The sequence below is a fragment of the Bombyx mandarina genome, chromosome 28 (genome assembly GCF_030267445.1).
Source record: "Bombyx mandarina strain Sakado chromosome 28, ASM3026744v2".
NCBI lineage: Eukaryota > Metazoa > Arthropoda > Insecta > Lepidoptera > Bombycidae > Bombyx > Bombyx mandarina.
In genome coordinates, this window is record NC_143233.1 from 2,731,284 (window position 1) to 2,753,216 (window position 21,933).

General features: G+C 40.0%; 1 protein-coding gene across 1 annotated transcript in view; it reads right to left on the minus strand.

The window, feature by feature from the left end:
- LOC114243351 (EGF like, fibronectin type III and laminin G domains protein pikachurin) overlaps positions 1-21,933 on the minus strand; it is a 145,854-nt gene that overhangs the window by 41,684 nt on the left and 82,237 nt on the right. Inside the window, exons 3-7 of the mRNA XM_028174807.2 lie at positions 12,570-12,686; positions 9,871-10,217; positions 7,897-8,011; positions 1,832-2,033; positions 51-195 (exon numbers count right to left, since the gene is read on the minus strand). Coding sequence (XP_028030608.2) covers positions 51-195; positions 1,832-2,033; positions 7,897-8,011; positions 9,871-10,217; positions 12,570-12,686 — 926 coding nt within the window. The remainder of the gene's footprint in view (positions 1-50; positions 196-1,831; positions 2,034-7,896; positions 8,012-9,870; positions 10,218-12,569; positions 12,687-21,933) is intronic.

The window sequence follows — 21,933 nt, forward strand, 5'->3', positions numbered from 1 at the left end:
ATTTTGTTAGTTTTTTTAAACTAGGTATTCTTTATTTCTTCGATACTCACCTTCGATCGTCCCCGAACTCTCTTCCCACTGTTGAGCCTCAACCAGGCGTCCCATCGGTGGCGGTAGATCGATATGGTGTTCCAACGTCCGAGACGGACCGGCTCTGGTGACCGGAGCACACCAGCGCCGCTCCCACAGTCGAACCTAGCCGAAGAACGAAGCTTACATTATATCAATTTAGTATTCTCTTTAGTTAACACGAGTCTTAAGTATGTTTTACTGGTGGTTGGACCTCTTGTGAGTCCGCACGGGTAGGTACCACCGCCCTGCCTATACCAGCCATGAAGCAGTAACGCGTTTCGGTTTGAAGGGTGGGGCAGCCGTTGTAACTATACTGAGACCTTAGAACTCATATCTCAAAGGTGGGTGGCAGCATTTACGTTGTAGATGTCTATGAGCTCCAGTAACCATTTAACACCAGGTGGGCTGTAAACCAACAAAATACCCTTACCCTCCTCTATATCCTTACAGTGGTGGATTTACACTAGGGGCAGTCGGGGCAAGTGCCCAGGGCGGCAAATTTTTTAGGGCGGCAAAATTTTGAAAGTATTTTTTTTTAGTCTCATCAATATTGCTCAATATAATTAATTAATAATTTTCTTTTTAATTGATAATTCAAGAAATTCAATTTATCTGTTATTTGTGAATTATTAACATTGGTACTTTTGGTAAAAAAAATTAATCATCAAAATGATTTAATCAATTTATTTCCTTGGAGATTTAAAATAATTGTCGATTTTTGTATATTCTGTAATTAAAGAAATTTAATTCGTTTTTTTTTATATAATATATTTATGAGTCACCCTTAGTAAACATTTATAATTGTTAGAAAAAAAAACAAATATTTATTTATGTTTTTGGAATATATGACACGTGATAAAGTTTCCGCAATAAATTATAGTTGTTTTAATTTTGAAAAATAAGATATATAAACTATATGTTTAGGTGAAATTCCAGTATTGGGGCGGATTTTTTTCCGGTGCCCAGGAGCGGCATTAATATGCTTTTGTGAGACACTGGGCTCATATACATAATATCCATGTACCTGGTGCCTCAAAGCAACGCAGATTTATGAATTAAATGTTTTAATAATTTTGCTAATTTTAATTTTACTTTTACTAACATAGCTATAAGTATTACTCTACTTACAACATTCGACGCTTGAAAGGCAAACGTGACTAAGCGACAATAACTACTTTGTATATCAATGATACAATAACCATATTCGATGCGCAAAAAAAAAATATATTTCTAGGCCTATTAAAATCATTTCAATCCTACAGCTAGATTCGTTAAAATAGATTTTTTTTCAGTTATTTCAACTTTAAATTAGTCTACTGTAAAGTTCACGCACTGTCGTTTAGTCACGTTTGCCTTTCAAGCGTCGAATATGGACTTAAGATGGTCTGACTTAAATTATTTTGTTATTGAAGTTATACTTCTTTAGGCGCGTTATGAAAAATTGACGAGAGTGAAATTTTACGATGCGCGTGACACAAAATTAACAGAAATGAAGTTGCTCACAAGTGCTCCAATAAAATTGAGGTTAACTATCCGTATGTATTATTTAGTAATATAAATGACAAAATTATTATTTAATATATTTCATACTAACAATTATTAAATTATTAACGTTAAATATTTATTATTAATTATGTAATATTTAAAAAAAAAAGTAATTTAATAAAAAAAAGGTATCTTCTTACGCGCGTACTTAAGTACACGCACCCTTTTTTTATTTTTATTTTTATCAAGTTTAAGTCCGGCCTTGTATCCTTACCTCAATTCCACGTGTCCGTTCCTCAGTAGAAGCGCTAGGTAGTCGCCGGACAGGTCGTCGTGTTCGCCGGTAAGCAGCAAAACGCCCCTGGCACGCTCGGGTCGCACTCGCAGGCGAGCCCTGACCCGCTTGTAAGCACCGCGCAGAGCTTGAAAAGCTATCCAAGAAGCTCCCGAGAAACGCGGAGTCGATACGTTCAGATCTGCAACAACGGTATGTCAAGTTCATGAGCGTGCTGAAGTCGTCGTGGCCTAAAGGATAAGACGTCCGGTGCATTCGTATGTAGCAATGCACCGGTGTTTGAATCCCGCAGGCGGGTACCAATTTTTCTAATGAAATACGTACTCAACAAATGTTGGCGATTGAATTCCACTGTGAAGGAGTAATATCTATACTAATATTATAAAGAGGAAAGATTTGTTTGTTTGTTTGTTTCGAATAGGCTCCGAAACTACTGGACCGATTAGAAAAATTCTTTTTCCATTAGAAGCCGACATTGTCCCTGATGAACATAGGCTACTTTTTAAATTTTTTTTTTTATTTTTTTTTTTTGGTTTCATGTGTGTTTTAATGTTTCCGAAGCGAAGCGAGGGCGGGTCGCTAGTCGTGTAATAAAAATCAAACCCGAAAAATTACAATTTGCGTAATTATTGGTGATAGGACCTTTCGTGAGTCCGCGCGGATAATTACCACCACCCTACCTATTTCTGCCGTGAAGCAGTAATGCGTTTCGGTTTGAAGGGTGGGGAAGCAATTGTACTGTTAAAAATGAGACTTTAGAATTCATGTCTTAAGGTTGGTGGCGGCTTTTACGTTATAGATGTCTATGGGCTCCTGTAACCACTTAACACCAGGTGGGTCGTGAGTTCGTCCACGCAACTAAGCATTTTAAAAAAAAGAGAGAAAGAATGTTTTTTTTTTAAACTAAAATTTAAATTAAATTTTTAATTTAAAAATATATATTTTATAAACTGATAGAATACTCCTAAATGTTTATAAGTCGTTTAAAATATAAAATTCATTTTCTTAAAAAAATTATTTAAGCCACTTCAACTCTCTAAAGGTGCGAAATAGGACCCTAATAGAGTAGTAATAGGGTAAAAGTAATTTTAATTACGCTTACTACACGCGGTTACTAATTACGCGCTTAAGACGTGTGTATCTTTTTTTAATCGTGTACTTCGTAATACCGGGACGCGGATTAAACTTTATAACGCCGAACGATCCCGGCGGAGCGTAATAAAAATGAAAAATCTCGTAAAATACAAGTGTTTCACCTCTTAATTACGTCAAAGACGTCGCCCCCGAGTCGAGACGGCTTATAATCCCTGAGATATTTGCATTACGAGGCTCGCCGAAAATTCACGAAATATCAAGAGAAATTTTCAGTGAAATGCCGTCTTCGAAATATGTGTAAGCTAAAACCGAGAGTAATTCGCTTGAATGATTTAATAGAGCGTTTGTTTTATTATCTCAAATTTAATTTTAAACATTTATATGTTTTACACTCAAACAATCTGCTGGGAAACGTATGAAAGAATATCGAATCATTTGAGAAACGGTCAGAAGATAGCTTGGATAGGCTAATTTGTTTTCTATTTACAACAGTGAAAGCATTTACTTAAAAACAAAGAAAGATTTAGTAGTGTTATAAACAATATCTTAATTTACCGGCAGGGGACCGGTACTACTGGCGATTTTAACTATTTTTGTCCTAAAGCAATCGTACTAAACTGAATGCTTAAATAGCGTTAAAATATGTAGAAAAAACAATATGGCCGCTGAGTTTGTTTCGTCTTCAACCGTCGATCTTGCCTTTTTCTAGAATCGGTAACGCAGTTACCATTTTTTTTAATTAAACAACAACGTAATTATGATTTTAAGTTGAAATAAATTGTATTTTATGTTACGATAATGCTGCCTATTTACGACCTTAACATAAAGTTGAAAATCGCATATCAAATTTGCTGTTTGCGTCTGAGATATTTTTGATCTTCAATTCATTTTGTTTACTTAATAATTTAAGAAAATAATCAATTTAACACAAATTCTTTACTTCAACACTAATGTAGAAACAATTATAAACGCGCTATTAAACTGTTAAGGGAATTTTGATTATATACACTTATTGAATATGTATGTATGTTTTATTTGTTATTGCTTAGATGGGTGAACGAGTTTACAGCCCACCTGGTGTTAAGTGGTTACTGGAGCCCATAGACATCTACAACGTAAATGCGCCACCCACCTTGAGATATAAGTTCTAAGGTCTCAAGTATAGTTACAACGGCTGCCCCACCCTTCAAACCGAAATGCATTACTGCTTCACGGCAGAAATAGGCAGGGTGGTGGTACCTACCCGCGCTGACACACAAGAGGTCCTATATATGTGAAAAAATTTAGCTATATCTGAAAACTTAAATATATTTTTTCAAAATCAGTAACATAATAGTTTCCGAAATGAAGTTCATGTTGATCTAGGTAATCGGGTAGCCTTACAAATGCAAATTTAAATCAAAATACCTTTGTAGAATGTTCTGAAAGGTAAAGGCATTGAAAATCGCGTTGTACTTTATTCGAGGTGTAGGAGCCGACAGCCTTCGGGGAGCATAGATCAAGGACCCTCGATATCACTTAATATAATTCAAGGGCCCTGCATTCTTCGAGAAATGTCGATTAAGGGCGCGCTACGAACGTTGGTAATCGAAAAATCCAGCCCTCTCCTCCAGACTAGGGCTGGCCGGAATTTTCTTTATATATATTTAGAGTTGAGAATCGAGATTGAACACCAAGTTAGAGTCACATTTTTTTTCCCTACCTATGCTGATAGCCTTGAGAGGCTATTTCAGATTCACCCTAATGTGTAGGTGAGCTCACGAGCTCAAACCGGAGTGTTGCTAACACTGACCCTAGCAAGAGCAGTGCTTCGCAGAATCTACCATCGGATCGGAAATGCGACCCACTGAGAAGATTCGGCGCGAAACTCAGTGAACTGTGTCTGTGGGTTAATTCGCTCGTCGAGCCCTTCGTCGCAAGCGACGGCTTCGACTAGGACGGTGATCGGTGCTTGTGGTGTGGATAAAGCATCGTTAATGGATCGAGAGGATCCATAATGACGTGTTTTGGGCGACGTCCACTGTTTACCATTCGGTCTAAAGGATCGGGTATGAAAGCCCCGTGAGCTCACCTACTTGTTTGGCGAACCCTCGAGATCACTAGAATAGGTAGGAAAAAAAAAAGAATAAAGTTCGCGTCAAGGCACCTGAAGGCCTATTTCGGCCTTGAAGCAGTAATGCGTTTCGGTTTGGAGGGTGGGGCAACCGTTGTAACTATACTGAGACGTTAGAGCTCCTATCTCAAGGTGAGTGGCCGAATTTACGCTGAAAATTTCTATGGGCCCCGGTAGCCACTTAACACCAGATGAACCGTGAGCTCGTCCACCCAACTAAGCAATTAAAAAAAAGCCGTGAGGTTATTGTACAACGTATAACTGTCGTTTAAAACCAGAACAGGATTGTATTAAAAAAAAAAAAACAACAGAAAATAACCTTCGCGCCATCCCTGAGCAGATACCGTCAAAATCACGCAGCGTTCAGTGAAAAGGTGTTATCGATTTTATTGTTTGCCTCAGTATTCCTGAATAACAGGTGAAGTTCGGGCCTTTGAGCGGAGAAGCTCCTAAACGTAAATTGAAGTTCGTCCTTGTAACGTTTCATAGAAAATAACGCGTTCTTAAAACACATAGGTAATTTCACGGTATTTACCTTATTGATGTCTATGCGTTCCAGTTATTACTTAACACCGGATTAACCCTGAGTCCGTACATCAGTCGAAGCAATAAAAAAAATTAAAAAGGCACATCCAAATCTAGTGATGAATGACCAGCATAAATTAACCTCATCATAAACCGTCGAGCCGAATAAACATAGAGTATGCATGAAATTAAGACAGATTACCTCGTTAAACAAATATTGTTACCTAATAAATATAAATTACGTAGGTAGGTACCTAAATTATTACTGTCAGAAACAGAACTGTGATTCGGCTAATGAAATTGTATTAAAATTATAATTCAAGCTGTCTTTTTCATTTATTTATACTATTATTTTGTCACAGCATAAATTTCTTGTGAATACGTAACACATTAGAATATCTATAAGTACACATAGAGGGGTGAAAGGGTGTTTGGTTTAAGCGATACTTTTGCAACTTTACAGGTGAGTAATTTAAAGTTTCAAATCTGGAAAAATATCACACCAAAACAACTTCTTCAACTACCTGAATCAAGTAAACTTAATTGAAATTCAATTAAAAAACATCGAACTGTTGATACTAATACCAAATAAATTGCAACTTTAATTACAAAGATAAATGACGCGTAATAAGCGAAATGTCGTTTAAGCCGAATAGCTTTTTACGCCTCGATAAGGATAACACAAAACGATAGTTAGTATATTTCGAAATTCTAACATATCCGATTTTCCTATCTAGCAACCCTGTACGAGGTTCGGGCAGCGGAAGTGGTTGTCCGTAATGGCGACCGCAAATTCCGCTCCCTATATTTTGTTAAACCTAACTAACTTTAGGAAGTCCGGTCAGAATATAACTGGTAGTTAGTATTTTCACAAAATTGACCTGATATTAAAGTTAGATTTAATTTATCTTTATTAAAATTTCCGTAAATAAAACTATTATCCACGATGCTCGACACATCAGTCGCTAACTTCTCCATTACCGAATCAGTCAGAGTTTAAACTCTTTAAGTAAGTAGTTATTCGTTTGTTTGTCTATGCACGCCAGTCTTCGCATTGGACGACCAAAACAAGTTTTAAGTCGACAATTATCAGATTCGAAGATTTCAGCAAGACGATAGCGTCCATAAACTTTAGAATTCTAAAAGTTAATTACGATCGCTCGATAAGCGGGCACCGAATTTGTATTTTATCATACACGAACGACGGCCATTTTGTCGAAACTTTAACAAACAAATTTCAAAATGTCGGTCGCGTTTCGGGAATACGAGTTCGTTTATGTGTTAAATTGTTCTGTTAATTTATCTGATTCGAATGTTTTGAGTCGAGATTACTTTGAACTGGCGTCGTAAACAATTGTCCTGTATATTATATATTTTTTTTATTGCTTAGATGAGTGGGTGACTCACAACCCACCCGGTGTTAAGTAGTTACTGGAGCCCATAGACATCTATGACGTAAATGCGCCACCCATCTTGAGATATAAGTTCTAATGTCTTAAGTATAGTTAAAACGGCTGCCCCACCCTTCAAACCGAAACGCATTACTGCTTCACGGCAGAAATAGGCAAAGTGGTGGTACCTACCCGTGCAGACTAACAATACGTTCTACCATCAGTAATTAAGCAAATTATAATTTTGGGAGTTTGTTTTTTATTACACGATGTTATTCGTGGAAAGTGGAGACGTGGAAGTCAATCGTGAACGTTTGTTAAGTACCTACATATTTCATTACAAAAAATGGTATTTGCCTGCGGGATTCGAACACTGGTACAGTTTCATCGCTCGATACGAATGCACCGTACTGATATCTTTTAGGCCACAACGACTACAACCATGTGAATCATTAAGTTATTCAATGAATTATGAGAAATTAGTCCAGTACATTGGTCGGACTAAGTCCACACTACGCTTGATTCTAACAGTTACGATGCTCTCTAGGGAGAACAAGACAAGATGGCGCAACATCGTGAGGACCAAACTCATGGATAGAAGTGGTCATGACCCTCAGACATGACGAGATTAGCTGAAGGAGTGATTAAATGTACTTCTCTAATGAGTTACCGTGAAAAGTATTTAGCACTCAGACATAGCCCACTGAGTTTCTCGCCGAATCTTCTCAGTGGATCGCGTTTCCGATCCTGTGGTAGAATCTGCAAAGCACTGCTCTTGCTAGGGCCAGTGTTAGCAACGTCTTCAGATGAAAGCCCCGTGAGCTCACCTACTCATCCGTTCTGGCATAAACTCCTAGGTTACATTATATTATTACAAGAATACTTATTCCATATTTTTGATCTGGAAAGCAGAGTATTACCTGGTTTACACCTTCCAGGGTTGAGGTGGCATAAACACCTTCCTTCCGTGCAGCTGTCGCATTTGCAGGTCTCGACTGCAGCAGTCCAGGCTGGGGAGCCTGTTCCGCCTGGCACCTGGACGAAAGACAACGCTTGAAGCTATTGAAGGGATGTCGAAGTAGTACATGCCGATTTTTAATTAAACTTAGCAATTATGATGCAAAGTGTACTAGCAGTCTTAATAAACATCATTTTACAATAATTAAAATATCAAGAACGTAATTTTTCATGTTTCAGTTTTGGCGGGCTTTTTTTTTTTTTTTTTTTCCATGTTTTGTGTTCGTGTTGTTCCACAGGGGTCGGTTCTCGGACCCCTCTTGTGGAACATCGGGTACGACTGGGTGCTGAGGGGTGTCCTCCTCCCGGGCCTCCGTGTTATTTGTTACGCGGACGACACTTTGGTCGTGGCCCGGATTGTTTATAGAGAGTCTGCCCGTCTCGCCACAGCGGGAGTGGCCCTCGTCGTCGGGAGGATAAAGAGACTGGGCCTCGACGTGGCGCTCAGTAAATCCGAGGCCTTGTGGTTTCACGGGCCGCGGAGAGCGCCACCTGTCGACGCCCACATCGTGGTTGGGGGCGTCCGGATAGGGGTCGGGGTGCAGTTAAGGTACCTCGGCCTCGTGTTGGACGGCCGGTGGGCTTTTCGTGCTCACTTTGCGGAGCTGGTCCCCCGATTAATGAGGACAGCCGGTTCTTTGAACCGACTGCTCCCGAATATGCTGGTCCGTGCTCGAATCGTGGTCGAGGCGGTTGGCCAACCCCACGTGGGGTTTACGGACCGTCGAGGCGGTTTACCCAGTCTTTTATGACTGGGTGAATCGTGGCCGAGGACGCTTCACCTTCCGTCTGGTGCAGGTGCTGACTGGGCACGGATGCTTCGGAAAGTACCTGCACCGGATAGGAGCTGAGCCGACGACGAGGTGCCACCATTGTGGACACGACCTGGACACGGCGGAGCATACGCTCGCTGTCTGCCCCGCTTGGGAGGTGCAGCGCCGTGTCCTTGTCGCAAAGATAGGACCAGACTTGTCGCTGCCTGGCGTCGTGGCGTCGATGCTTGGCGGCGACGAGTCTTGGAAGGCTATGCTCGACTTTTGCGAGTGCACCATCTCGCAGAAGGAGGCGGCGGGGCGAGTGAGGCAAAGCTCTCCTCACTACGCAGAAACCCGCCGCCGCCGAGCAGGGGGTCGGGACCGGGGTCCCGTCCGTAACCCGGCCCCCGGGGCTTCGGGCTCCACCCGCTTTGTGCGGGGAGGAACCTAGGCGTGGGGCGGCGTGGTAGGTCGCGTTCCCCCGACCGCTCCGGGGGAAGGTGTAGCGTGGCGCTATCAATCGGGCTCTTGGCCCGTCGACCGAGGGAACCGGCGTTCGTGTTGCTGGCGGCCGCCGGTCCGGCGTCTGAGAGACGGCGGGATGGATGTAATGTGCACTGCGTAAACCCTGTCCCGCCGTCTCAATAGCTCCGACTGGGTTCCCACGGTCCGGGGTAGGGCGCCGGCTGTGAGCGGCAGGAGTTTTTAGTGAGGTTCGACTCCCACATACCCCACCTGCCGTGCGGGTGGGGATCCGGCGATTTTCTCCTGTGGAAAAAAAAAAAAATGTTTTGTGTTTTATAATTCCAAATCTATTTTCGTTTTCATTTCATATTTTATTAAGAAGTTTTTTTTTTTTTTGCCCTTGTAGGCAGACGAGCATACGGCCCACCTGATGGTGAGTTGTTACCGTCGCCCATGGACCTCAGCAATGCCAGGGGTAGAGCCAAGCCGCTGCCTACCGAAGTTGTTAGTGAACGAAATGACAGACTCACGTTTATTTAAGGAAAATCGATGTACATGTTTAATCAAACCAAAGCATAATTATATAACTATCAAGCATCTTAACTTAGATCTCAGACGCAGCACAGAGACGAAATAAAAAGATAAAAACAAACTCACCTTCTGCTCTAGATTGGGGCCAAGCGTCGTGTATTCCTTTGGGTCTTCTTTTTCCCTCTCATCGTCAGCTATGATATTAATATCCGCTCTACTTATTCCGTCTTCGATTAAACTCTTCAAGCCATCGTTCAGTTTAGAAATCTCCCCGGTTACTGTGTAATTATTGTTTTTAATCATCGGTAGTGTTGTTAGACTGTTCGAATCTTCGATATGTGTATTGCTTAATGTAGGCTTATATCTACTGGACGGTGCTAACTCTAGTTCAGCCGAGAAAGAAACGTCTTTCTGGTATAGTATATCTTCTTCCGCATCCAAACTTGTTGTTGTTGTTCTAGTTGAGTTTAATTCTGCGGGCGAAATATTCAATTCCATAATCTTATGGGCTACTACAGAGTACAGGGACAGTGGTAGTCTGTGGTCGACACAAAAAAAATGTCAATAGATTTCAAAGCTATTGCATAGCTTTTATCGCGGGCTTTGAGCGCGGCGACCGAATCAAGAAATTTCGTAACGAAAATAAAACCTTACACCCCCATTCCACCTGCCATGTAGCTCGCGTTCAACACATTCACACGTTGCGCTTGTGTAATGTTTGTAAATAAGCGTGCGGCGTGACATCGCACTGCATGCGCATCATGAAAAGTATGCCCATCTCTCTCTCGCGCGGTCTAGCTTATGAGTGTGAAGGGGACAGCTAATGTTTTGCTTTTGTTAATGTTTATAAATATAGCGTAAGACCACGCTTATTTTATAATTGTTTTAATATTAAATTATTATTGTCTAATTATAATTGCATAAGTTGATAAAAAATGCTATGCAATAGCTTTACCGCGGCAGTCCCCGAGTGCCACACGTGTTTTTGTGATTACAGTCATCTATCACCTAATTTTTTTAACTTCCTACTTGTATTACTTAATAAAACAGATAATAAGGTAATAAAATTGCAACTATTGCAGTATTTAATTTACATTATAAGAAATATGAACTGACAAAGTTGAAATGTCTTCGTTTGCCCTCAACAGAAATAAAAAAAAGATGTGTGGTGTCATGTGACACCGGATAGGAACCAAGTTCCTTATTATAAAAATATTAATTTTATGTTCTATTCTAGGTATAAAGAAAATAAAACTGGAGGTTTCGCAACAACTCACGGTCATTCGGTAACGTGCGAACTTATTGTGGTATACTTCATTCACGGTTGTTTGCATATGAGTGTAGAGTATTGCGCAAACGAACGTTCTGAGATCGTGGTCAATAAATGATAAAAAAATATGTTATTTTTTGTACGTTATTACAAAGTTAAGTCGTACACTGTGTGCATTACTAATAAAAATCTTACGTTACGGACATTTTTTCCCGGTTAGGGCACCCCTCCGCATCGTTCCATAAGGAACTTCGTTCCAAAAAATCGTCATCCCATTAAACATTAAAATTCTCATTCCGTACAAATTATTTCGGAATCACATCATTACTTACTGATTTTCATCAATCAGCTACGATTCATCACAGATTACCTCAAAAATAAATTCTCAAGTACATACATTCGAAGACAGGAAATCGTTTGTGAAAATTTCAAGAGGCACTTCCGTCACACACGAAGCTCCAACGGGCAAAGTGCGCTTTAGAAAGCTACATCGTATTGAATACGCGAAGGAGATTCACATACTTACAAGATTTATCTTAGGAATAGCGAGAAATTCCTTTTATTTTGCTTTCATTGCCGTGACGCGACCGCCGTTAAGGTTACAAGGCGAACGAATGGTTTTGAATTGACGTTTAGTTGTAAATCAAAAGCTGAGATGCACTCAACGGATAGCTGTATAATTAATTTGATTGGGGAAAACACCGCGTTTCCTATAACGTTTCCTATAACTGTTCCCTATAACTGTTCCCTATTCTGTTTCCTATAACGAAGTTAAATTGATCAATTTCGTGACCAAATATTGAGAAATTAGAAACAAAAAATTAAGTTTTAATTTTAATTTAATCGACTCAAGGCCAAGGTAGTTATGGGACTATTAAAGATGATAATGTTATAAAAATGTAACAAAATATAACATATCCATAATTAGGAATTCTGATCCGGCATGATCCGGAATGAGGCGCTTGGAAAAACATTAGTTGGCTTGTTTAAATGACTTGAATTTCGACTTATCACCCATTTTTTTCGGGTAGGGTCTAAACCTCAGACTTGAGGGTTCTAGAAAACACATAAAGTCCATAGTTTTGTGGAGAAGTCACGTTAATATTTCACCTAGTTTGAGCCATAAGGCTTCAATCGAATTGATAAAATATATTGTTACGCCGGTAAGAGTAACGCCATCTATCGCCGAATAGTCGAACGAATATCGAAGGATCGAGAATGCTCGAGAATTACAACGCCATCTATTGATAGATAGCGGAAGCTACGACTAGAGATGTGTAGAATATTCTCGATGATTCTGTGGATGAGGTATCGGCTATAAAAGTGTTGTAGAGATGGCACGCAGTCCGTCAGTAATCGGAACTACTCGAAGCGAAACAGCGAACGGATCACCTGATGCGAAGTGGAACAAGCGAATTGAGAGTTTTACAGTATTTGTTGAGTGTTTTAAGTGCTCTAAGTGTGGAATACAGTTTTAAGTTGTACTTTGGTGAAATTTTATTTATCCCGAACCCCAGCGCGTGTCCAATATATTATTATATATATTGTAGATTACCTAGGCAGCCGTAGCCGTCGACTTGGAGCACGTAGCCAGGTCCACATCCACATTCGTATGTACCGTCGTGGAGTTCTCTGCAGAGTTGCTCGCATGGGCTACCTTCGCCGCACCTTCCTGTAACAAGTTTTCATTCAACATTTTTTTTACTACTAATGCTGATATCCTTGAGAGGCTATATCAGCGTTACCCTAGCGTTTAGATGAGCTCACGGGGCTCAAACCGGGAGTGTTGCCAACATTGGGTCTAGCAAGAGCAGTGCTTCGCAGACTCTACCATCGGATCAGAAACATGAACACTGAGAAGATCCGGCGAGAAACTCAGTGGGCTGTGTCTATGGGTTAATTTAATCGTCGAGCCCTTCGTCGCAAGCGACGGGTTCGGCGAGAACGGTGACGGGTGACCGGTGCTTGAGATTGATAGTCAGAAAAGCTGAAAACCTTGACATATTTGGCGATTCCCTTCCAATATTCAGGAACAAAATTATAAAAAGTTGTTGTTGAACCTCAGCCTCAGCCTTGGTCTGAGTACTCGGGTATTACTTCCTTGTTGTCTTTCTTTTGTTTTTAATTTATTATTATTATTATTAATAGTATTGTTAAATCTCTATTGATATATTAATGTAATGCATGCTGTGATTGCCTCTAATTAGAGTTGCAGTTATCAATTGCTCTATACATGTCAATGTTATTTTATGTCTTACTGTAAACCCTGTCGGTAATCCTTAAATAAATAAATATCCAAAAGCACCATTAATGGCTCGGGACGATCCGTAATGACGTGTTCATTCAACAGTCAACGATTTTAATTTTAGAAACAATTCTCGTTCACAAGTCTCCCGTGAATACAGTAATTTTTTTTTATTTTGTCACTCTAGACAGGCAAACATACAGCCAAATTCATGGTGTGTGTGTGTATGTGATCTTCGCTCATGGAGGTCAATGCCGGGTCATAAGTACTACATAAATCTACCGGGCTAACTGAATAACAAACTTCTAATGTTTTGTGTATCTATATATTAATACGTGAAGCAAAAACTTTGTATCCCTTTTTACGAAAATTGCGCGGACGGAGGAGTATGAAATTTTCCACACTTATAGAGAATGTAGAGAAGAAGTGCACAATGCTAATATTTTTTTAAAATAATGCATAAAAGATACATTAAATCAATAAAGAAAACATTACACACTACACACCATGTATTTGACGCACACACGCATGCATACTATTTATTGTCAAACTTTTGTTCTGGACGTCTGTTGTCAAATTGAGAAGGTATATTTGTTTTAGAACGTTTTTGTAAGTATTAAACAGAGTTCTCGCGTTTAAACAACAAAATCCCTAATGTTTACTTAAAGTTGTAAAGTTTTACTGGTGGTAGGACCTCTTGTAAGTCCGCGCTGGTAAGCATCACCACCCCTCCTATTTCTGCCGTAAAGCAGTAATGCATTTCGGCTTGAAGGGTGGGGCAGCCGTTGTAACTATACTTGAGACCTTAGAACTTATATCTCAAGGTAGATGGCACATTTACGTTGTAAATGTCTATGGGCTCCAATAACCACTTAACACCAGGTGGGCTGTGAGTTCGTCCACCCATCTAAGCAATAAAAAAAAAGTTAATTTTCTTGGTATCAGATATTCCCCAATAATACATATTATAATATATGTATTTAACTTAATATAGCGTAAATACAATTATAAACTATACTAATATTTAATAGCTGTTTATTATTTATGATCTGTAATCGCTGTTTGCCCTAGAAACAAATAAATGAAAATTGTTTTTTTTCTCTACCTATTAGCGCTGGTAGACTAGGAGGCTATTCCACCATTCGCGAACGCGGCATTTTAGTCTAAGGGTAAAGTTACAAATGTGAATAATATTTTCACACGTTGAACAAGTATGAGAGATGTTGGAACGTTGTCACGTTACTGCTAATTGATTTAACATGAGCATCGATTTCAGTCCATCAGTTGATGGCGTGTGGTCTAAAATACGAGAGATTAGCGGGAGGAACATAATTTAATTTTTATTTATTGCCGTTGTGCAGACGAGCGTATGGCCTGATGGTGAGTGGTTACCATGACGTTAGAAATGCCATGTTGGTGGTACCGCTGGTGGTCCTTTCATTCCTCCTTTAGTGGTGGTAGAACCTCATGTGAGTCCGCACGGGTAGGTACCACCACCCTTCCTATTTCTGCCGTGAAGCAGTAAGTAATGCGTTTCGGTCTGAAGGGTGGGGCAGCCGTTGTAACTATACTGAGACATATGACAATTGTTTCTTTGCAATTAAACTTTTTACGGGCGTTCCGAACAAAAGCTGTTTGGTTTAAGCGTCATTTATCTTTTTAATGAAGGATGCCTTTTTATTTGGTATAAGCACCAACAATTCGATGTTTTTAATTAAATTTAAATTAAGTTTACTCCATTCAAATAGCTGAAGAATTTTTTAGGTATAATTTTTTTTCCTATTTTTTTTTTTATTTTTTTTTTTTATTGCTTAGATGGGTGGACGAGCTCACAGCCCACCTGGTGTTAAGTGGTTACTGGAGCCCATAGACATCCACAACGTAAATGCGCCACCCACCTTGAGATACAAGTTCTAAGGTCTCAAGTATAGTTACAACGGCTGCCCCACCCTTCAAACCGAAACGCATTACTGCTTCACGGCAGAAATAGGCAGGGCCGTGGTACCCACCCGCGCGGACTCACAAGAGGTCCTACCACCAGTAATTACGCAAATTATAATTTTGCGGGTTTCATTTTTATTACACGATGTTATTCCTTCACCGTGGAAGTCAATCGTCAACATTTGTTGAGTACGTATTTCATTAGAAAAATTGGTACCCGCCTGCGGGATTCGAACACCGGTGCATCGCTTCAACACGAATACACCGGACGTCTTATCCGTTAGGCCACGACGACTACTAAAGTTGCAAAAATGTCTCTTAAATCAACCGCCCGCCACCAGAGTGGAGCTCATCCATACTACCTGGAGCCACTGCGGTCATCCACAGTGCGTTTCCAGAGGTCTTTTTTGCCACGTACCATCCGGCTATGGAATGAGCTCCCCTCCACGGTGTTTCCTAAGCGCTATGACATGTCCTTCTTCAAACGAGGCTTGTGGGGAGTATTAAGCGGTAGGCAGCGGCTTGGCGTTGCCCCTGGCATTGCTGAAGTTCAAGGGCCACGGTAACCACTCACCATCAGGTGGGCCGTATGCTCGTCTGGCTACATGGGAAATAAATAAAAAGCCTTTTGATATAGTGGTACACTTCCGTGCAACCATATTTCGATTAAAAATAAAGCGAATTAAAACTTACGAAGACTTACAAAAGGCGATGTAATCAACATAAGCAGTGGTTTAGATTAGAAGGCTAGAAACCCTAATGCGGACGTCACTAATAAATAAACCAAAGGTAAACCAAAGGAAGCTACTAAATTAATTCGTATGGGAGCAAACGCGGAGTCCACATTCATCTCGTTTAAGAAAGCAATATACGCTTCAGGGAAATGCGTTTCAAGTTTCATCACAGTACCTAATCTCATATTTATGAGCCTACGATATTGATATTACAGAATTCGTTCGTTTTCCTCGTTTATTTTTTATTAAGTAGATATTATTTTGGAACCGGCCGTTTCCAAGCGTTCCGTTACTGGTGGTAGGACCTCTTGTGAGTCCGCGCGGGTAGGTACCACCGCCCAGCCTATTTCTGCCGCGAAGCATTAATGCGTTTCGGTTTGAAGGGCGGGGCAGCCGTTGTAACTATACTTGAGACCTTAGAACTTATATCTCAAGGCGGGTGGCGCATTTACGTTGTATCTTTGGGCTCCGCTAACCACCTAACACCAGGTAGTCCGTGAGCTCGTCCACCCATCTAAGCAATTTTTTTTTTATCATAAGCTAATCTTTTCTCATTCGTCCCCAGATCAAAACTCATCATAGTGCGTATTAAGAAATCTTATGACGTGAAATTTGTGAGCGTAGTAACATCTCTAAACGAATTTTGAATAGTCTGCAGCGGTAGGAGGTGAGCTAGCCGGGTTACTGGTGACGCTCACGTCGATGAACGATGATGACCACCTCCCATTAAATCTTCGGTCTTCGTAGGGTTCATATGAATGATCACGAATAACTTCCACCACGAAAAAATACTAGGTTCTGAGAATCCTATCAAAGCTATTTTATTACGCTTTTATTAGCTTCAGACGTATGTATGTTAGTATGTAACGGAATCTTTGAACATGATTTTGACCCCCCTCAAAATGCCAGATTAACTCGAAATTTACTATACTTATTAAGGACTGATGACGATTCAATTTAAAAAAAAAAAGTTGAAAAAAAACGGAAAAAAAATAGAAAATAAATTTTAATAAATTTGAATTAAAGATAGTGTAAGAAAATTTTTTTTTATTGTGAAAAAGACGAAAATAAAAAATCATCTTAATTGGATTTTCTATTAAAAGCGTATTTTGTTAGTAATTTTAAACTATTATTTACTATTTATTTTCTTCAAAACCAATACATTTCAACATGAACATAGCCTATCAGAAATTTCCCAATCGCAATCGTCATCACATCGAATTTATACCGTACGATCCGAAGTCCTAGTCCTGACGGCACTATCATTTATCAATAACGCCCGATGACCCACATCTGCTTCCGATTATTGAATTATCGTGTTGACGGGAAACGTTTGCAGAATTTTCCGCCTGCTAATCATGTGTTCGTTTGACCTTTAATATCTTTTTCCTGTCGTATTTTTTTCTATGCTTTTTGAGACCATTTTTTTTATTGCTTATTGCTTAGATGGGTGAACGAGCTCATAGCCCGCCTGGTGTTAAGTGGTTACTGGAGTCCATAGACATCTACAAAGTAAATGCGCCACCCACCTTGAGATATAAGTTCTAAGGTCTCAAGTATAGCTACACCGGCTGTCCCACCCTTCAAACCGAAACGCATTACTACTTCACGGCAGAAATAGGCGGGGCGGTGGTACCTACCCGCGCGTACTCACAATAGGTGCTACCACCATTTGGTCAGAAGATGGTGTGCAACCTTTCAGCTGCACACCATAAAGCACTTTATTCACTGGTCTTTAGATAGCCAATTCAATGCCAGGTATATTTATCAAAAGAAACGCGTTGAGTACGCCCTCTAATCTTATTAAATTATTAAAACAGCCCGTCTTTGTTCTGTGTCCGGTTTCAGAACCGCCTTTATCTTCTTTAACCTTTCGTCCGAATCCCGTCCGCTTGTTTAATTGCGAAAGTAAAGTTATTTCGAGACTTTAAAGGTTTTCACGCGAAGCTCGGGAAAATTTCATATTAATGCTCAGTGTGTGTGAAATTCTCGACGCCGAAGAATGATGAAATTTTATGAAATGTATATACTATATATATAAATGTTGTATATGTATAGAACTTAGCTACGCTTACCGATCTCTATAGACTTTAAAAATTTGGTAAAAGGCCTAAATTGCTTTAGTTGTGTGAAAATGTATTATTCACTCGCTGTTAGCGTGATTGTATATTTTTATTGTATAGTGTCACCTTGTTCCTGAGGGACATTTTAATCCGCTTACAGACCATGGGGTAGAGTCTGCCGAGAATAAACGCGGCGCGGTCGCGGACTGATTTTATATGCGGGTGGAATGTCATGGATGCATCCAGGGTGACTCCCAGATACTTGACCTTCCTGGGCCAGGGTATGAGTTGGTCGAAGAGGATGATCGGGGGTGTGAGATTGCTCCTCCTAATCCGGGAGGAAGCCCGTGTGGAGTTTCCCCTTTGAAATAGCAGTGTTTGTATAGTGGCGAAACAAAACAAGAGTTTTGAAATCTTTTAAAAGAAAATAATGACAAACACGTTATGGTTTGCCAAAATAGTTTTAGAATGAAAATTGTCTTCGACAAATTTTCTATTTCAAGATTTTTGATAATGTATAAAAATAAAAATAAAACACAAATTAAAAAAAACCGCCGACTGGTCGGAACTGCATGAACTTGAGGCCAGTTATTGGTCAAGAGAGGGTAAATGGTCGACCCAGGTCCAGTGTGCTTAGTGCGAGTTTTTTAACGTTCACGATAACGTAAAAGTTAACGTAATTTTGTATGCAGTCGGAACAGCGCCCCTAGCGGCAAACGTACGCAAATGATCCCATTCAATTCAAATGTGAGCTAAAAGTTAACTTTTACGCTATCGAGAACGTTAAAAAACTCGCACTCAGCACACAGATCGGGTCACAAAGCCATATAAATAAGTAGGTAGCGATAGAGCCAAATTTTGTTATGAAATTAATGCAACCATTAAGACAATATAATCGGTCGTGATCACGAAAATCAGAGTAAACAGTTAAAAACGTCAGAAATAATAAACAATAAAAGCACTTTTAATTCCTCTATTCAGCAATTTTGTAATCCAAAAGAGCCAAATATAGTAAATAAACCTATAGATATTTATTCAAGTCCAAGTTTATAAGAAATGCTTTGCGTTAGCGAGAATCATTATTACGGGAATAATTACGTAACAATTAAATACGGAAACATTTCGCGGAAAGACCGTAGCCGATTTGAAGAGAATAAGAATGTCTGGCGGCGCTTAATTGGCCAAACCCAAATAAGACTTCTTCAAACGAGGTTTGTGGAGAGTATTAAGCGGTAGGCAGCGGCTTGACTCTGCCCCTGGCATTGCTGTAGTCCATGGGCGACGGTAACCACTCACCCTCAGGTGGGCCGAGTGCTCCTCTACCTACAAGGGCAATAAAAAAAAAGACCTCAAAGAACTAAATCTCTTCCAAAAGCACTGCCATGGAAGGAAGCGGGAGTGCGGCTCACTCTTAAAACACATAGTTACACGAGTCAGTTCGAGTTGAGCTTCTATGATCACAATCGAGAAGATTTAAATCCTTTTTTTTCCTACCTATGCCTGGAGAGGCTATTTCAGCTCCAGTCTAACGTGTAGGTGAGCTCACGGGGCTCAAACCGGGATTGTTGTTAACACTGGCCCTAGCAAGAGCAGTGCTTCGCAGCATCTACCACCGGATCGGAAACGCGACCCACTGAGAAGATCCGGCGAGAAACTCAGTGGGCTGTGTCTATGGGTTAATTCACTCGTCGAGCTCTTTCTCGCAAGCGACAGGTTCGACCAGGACGGTGACCGGCGAATTCTTCCAAATTGTGAGGATAATAACTTTATTGTATCCAACAAGGGAACGCATAAGGGCAAGGTAGTCGCAATATCGTAACGGCACACATATTTCAAAGCTTTTCTTTCGTTTTTATATTGTCGGCTTTTATCACCCCGTATTTTCATTGAGCGAACTTTGTTTCTTTTTAATTAATATCGCCGATTTGCAAATAAAGGACTTCCACTGAATAAACGGACCGCTTTAATAAGATAAACATCGCGGGACATTGTTGAAATTCGTTGAATTCAAGTCAGGTATTTATTTCATGAAGTTCACAGGAATTTGCTGTAGTGCTGTTTGTTTTTTGGAAACGAATATAAAATAAACTATAAGATATTCATAAAAAAAACTGTAGAATAGAGATCGCAGCGCATAAAATAAAACTTCCACTGTTCCAAAATATTTTGTTATAATAATTATATAATTAATACACATAAATTTGATAACAATTAACAATTAATTAACACTTTTATTACGTCTTAAGCGTCTACGCGATTTTCCTTTTCCTCTGTATTTCTGACTGTCATTCTCTCTCTCTTTTTTTCTCATTCACATCTTAACGTTCCGTTTCACACTCTTTTCATACGTTCCATTCTTACCAATCCTAGAAAACTAAAATTAAAAAAAATTAAGGCAAGCGAACGTACAGCCTATCTGCCTATTAGTGGTAATGATTGGTGATGGACGCTTGCAACGCCAGCAACTCTACCACACAGCCAATTCGCTGGCAGCCGAGATACACAATTAATGTACTGTATATACACTGCGTGAATTTGTCCTTTTATTTCAAAACTAATGTAAGATAATCCTAATACACAATATAGTGTAGGTACACTTCACTTAGCGTACGTATTGTGAGAACACAAGTTTACCCATAAACGATTTTGTTTACTTCACCCTTTTAGCATTCAAGCGTTCTGATTAAAACGTTAGGACACTGTTTCTAATTTATTTAAATGTTGTCAAGTCGTCGTGGCCTAAAGGATAAGACGTCCGGTGCATTCGTGTTGAGCGATGCACCGGTGTTCAAAACCCAGACGGGTACCAATTTTTCTAATGAAATACGTACTCAACAATTATGTTCACGATTGCCTTTCACGGCGAAGGCTTAACAACGTGTAATAAAAATCAAACCCGCAAAATTATAATTTGCGTAATTACTGGCGGTAGGACTTCATTTGAGTCCGCGCGGGTAGATACCACCACTCTGTCTATTTCTGTCGTGAAGCAGTAATGCGTTTCGGTTTGAAGGGTGGGGCAGCCGTTGTAACTATACTTGAGACTTAGAACTGATATCTCAAGGTGGGTGGCGCATTTACGTTGTATATGTCTATGGGCTTTAGTAACCACTTAACACCAGGTGGGCTGTGAGCTCGTCCACCCATCTAAACAATAAAAAAAAAATATTAATTAGTTGCAGGAACAAAGTGATCACCAATTTAGGGCATCTGTGATTAGACTTTATCGCACATAATAGGTGTCAACTATGATATGAGTTAAAGTCACTCAAAATGACGGGTAAAGTAAAGGAAGATGATTCAGAGGTCGATGCCAAAAAAATGGAGTAATCAAATGCTCGAGCACCTAGGATAAGAGACTAAGCGACGCACTTCACTGTGCCACTGGCTGACATAAGTGGCTACAGTGTGCATAATGCGAGTTTCTTAACGTTCTCGATAGCGTAAAAGTTAACTCAATTTGTATACAGTTGGAACAGCGCCCCTAGCGGCAAAGTTCGGCAAACGTTCCAATTCCATACAAATTTGAGTTAACTTTTACGCGATCGAGAACGTTAAAAACTTCGCACTAAGCACACAGATTGCCCGAAATGGTCTCAGGAGGCCGCATGACGACGCTCAAAAATTGTTATTCAGACTTAGACCTCAAGATGGTGTCGGCACGGGTTCCGGCGAGTGGGTCGTCACCTCGATGGCCGGTATCAGCAATAAAAAAAAATTCAGCTTAGTTATAACAATAAATAATAGGTATTGCTTGTTATGTAGTTAGTAAACTAGTACATTTGACGTGGAATAGTTTTACGATGAAAAAATACCAACGGTACTTAACTAATAAAGACCGCAAATCACATAGGTATAAAAAACTTAACGGATATTAGATATTAGAAATTATCGGACTTCTAAGCTTGAAGTCTGCGGGCGTAGTCTGTCGATCTC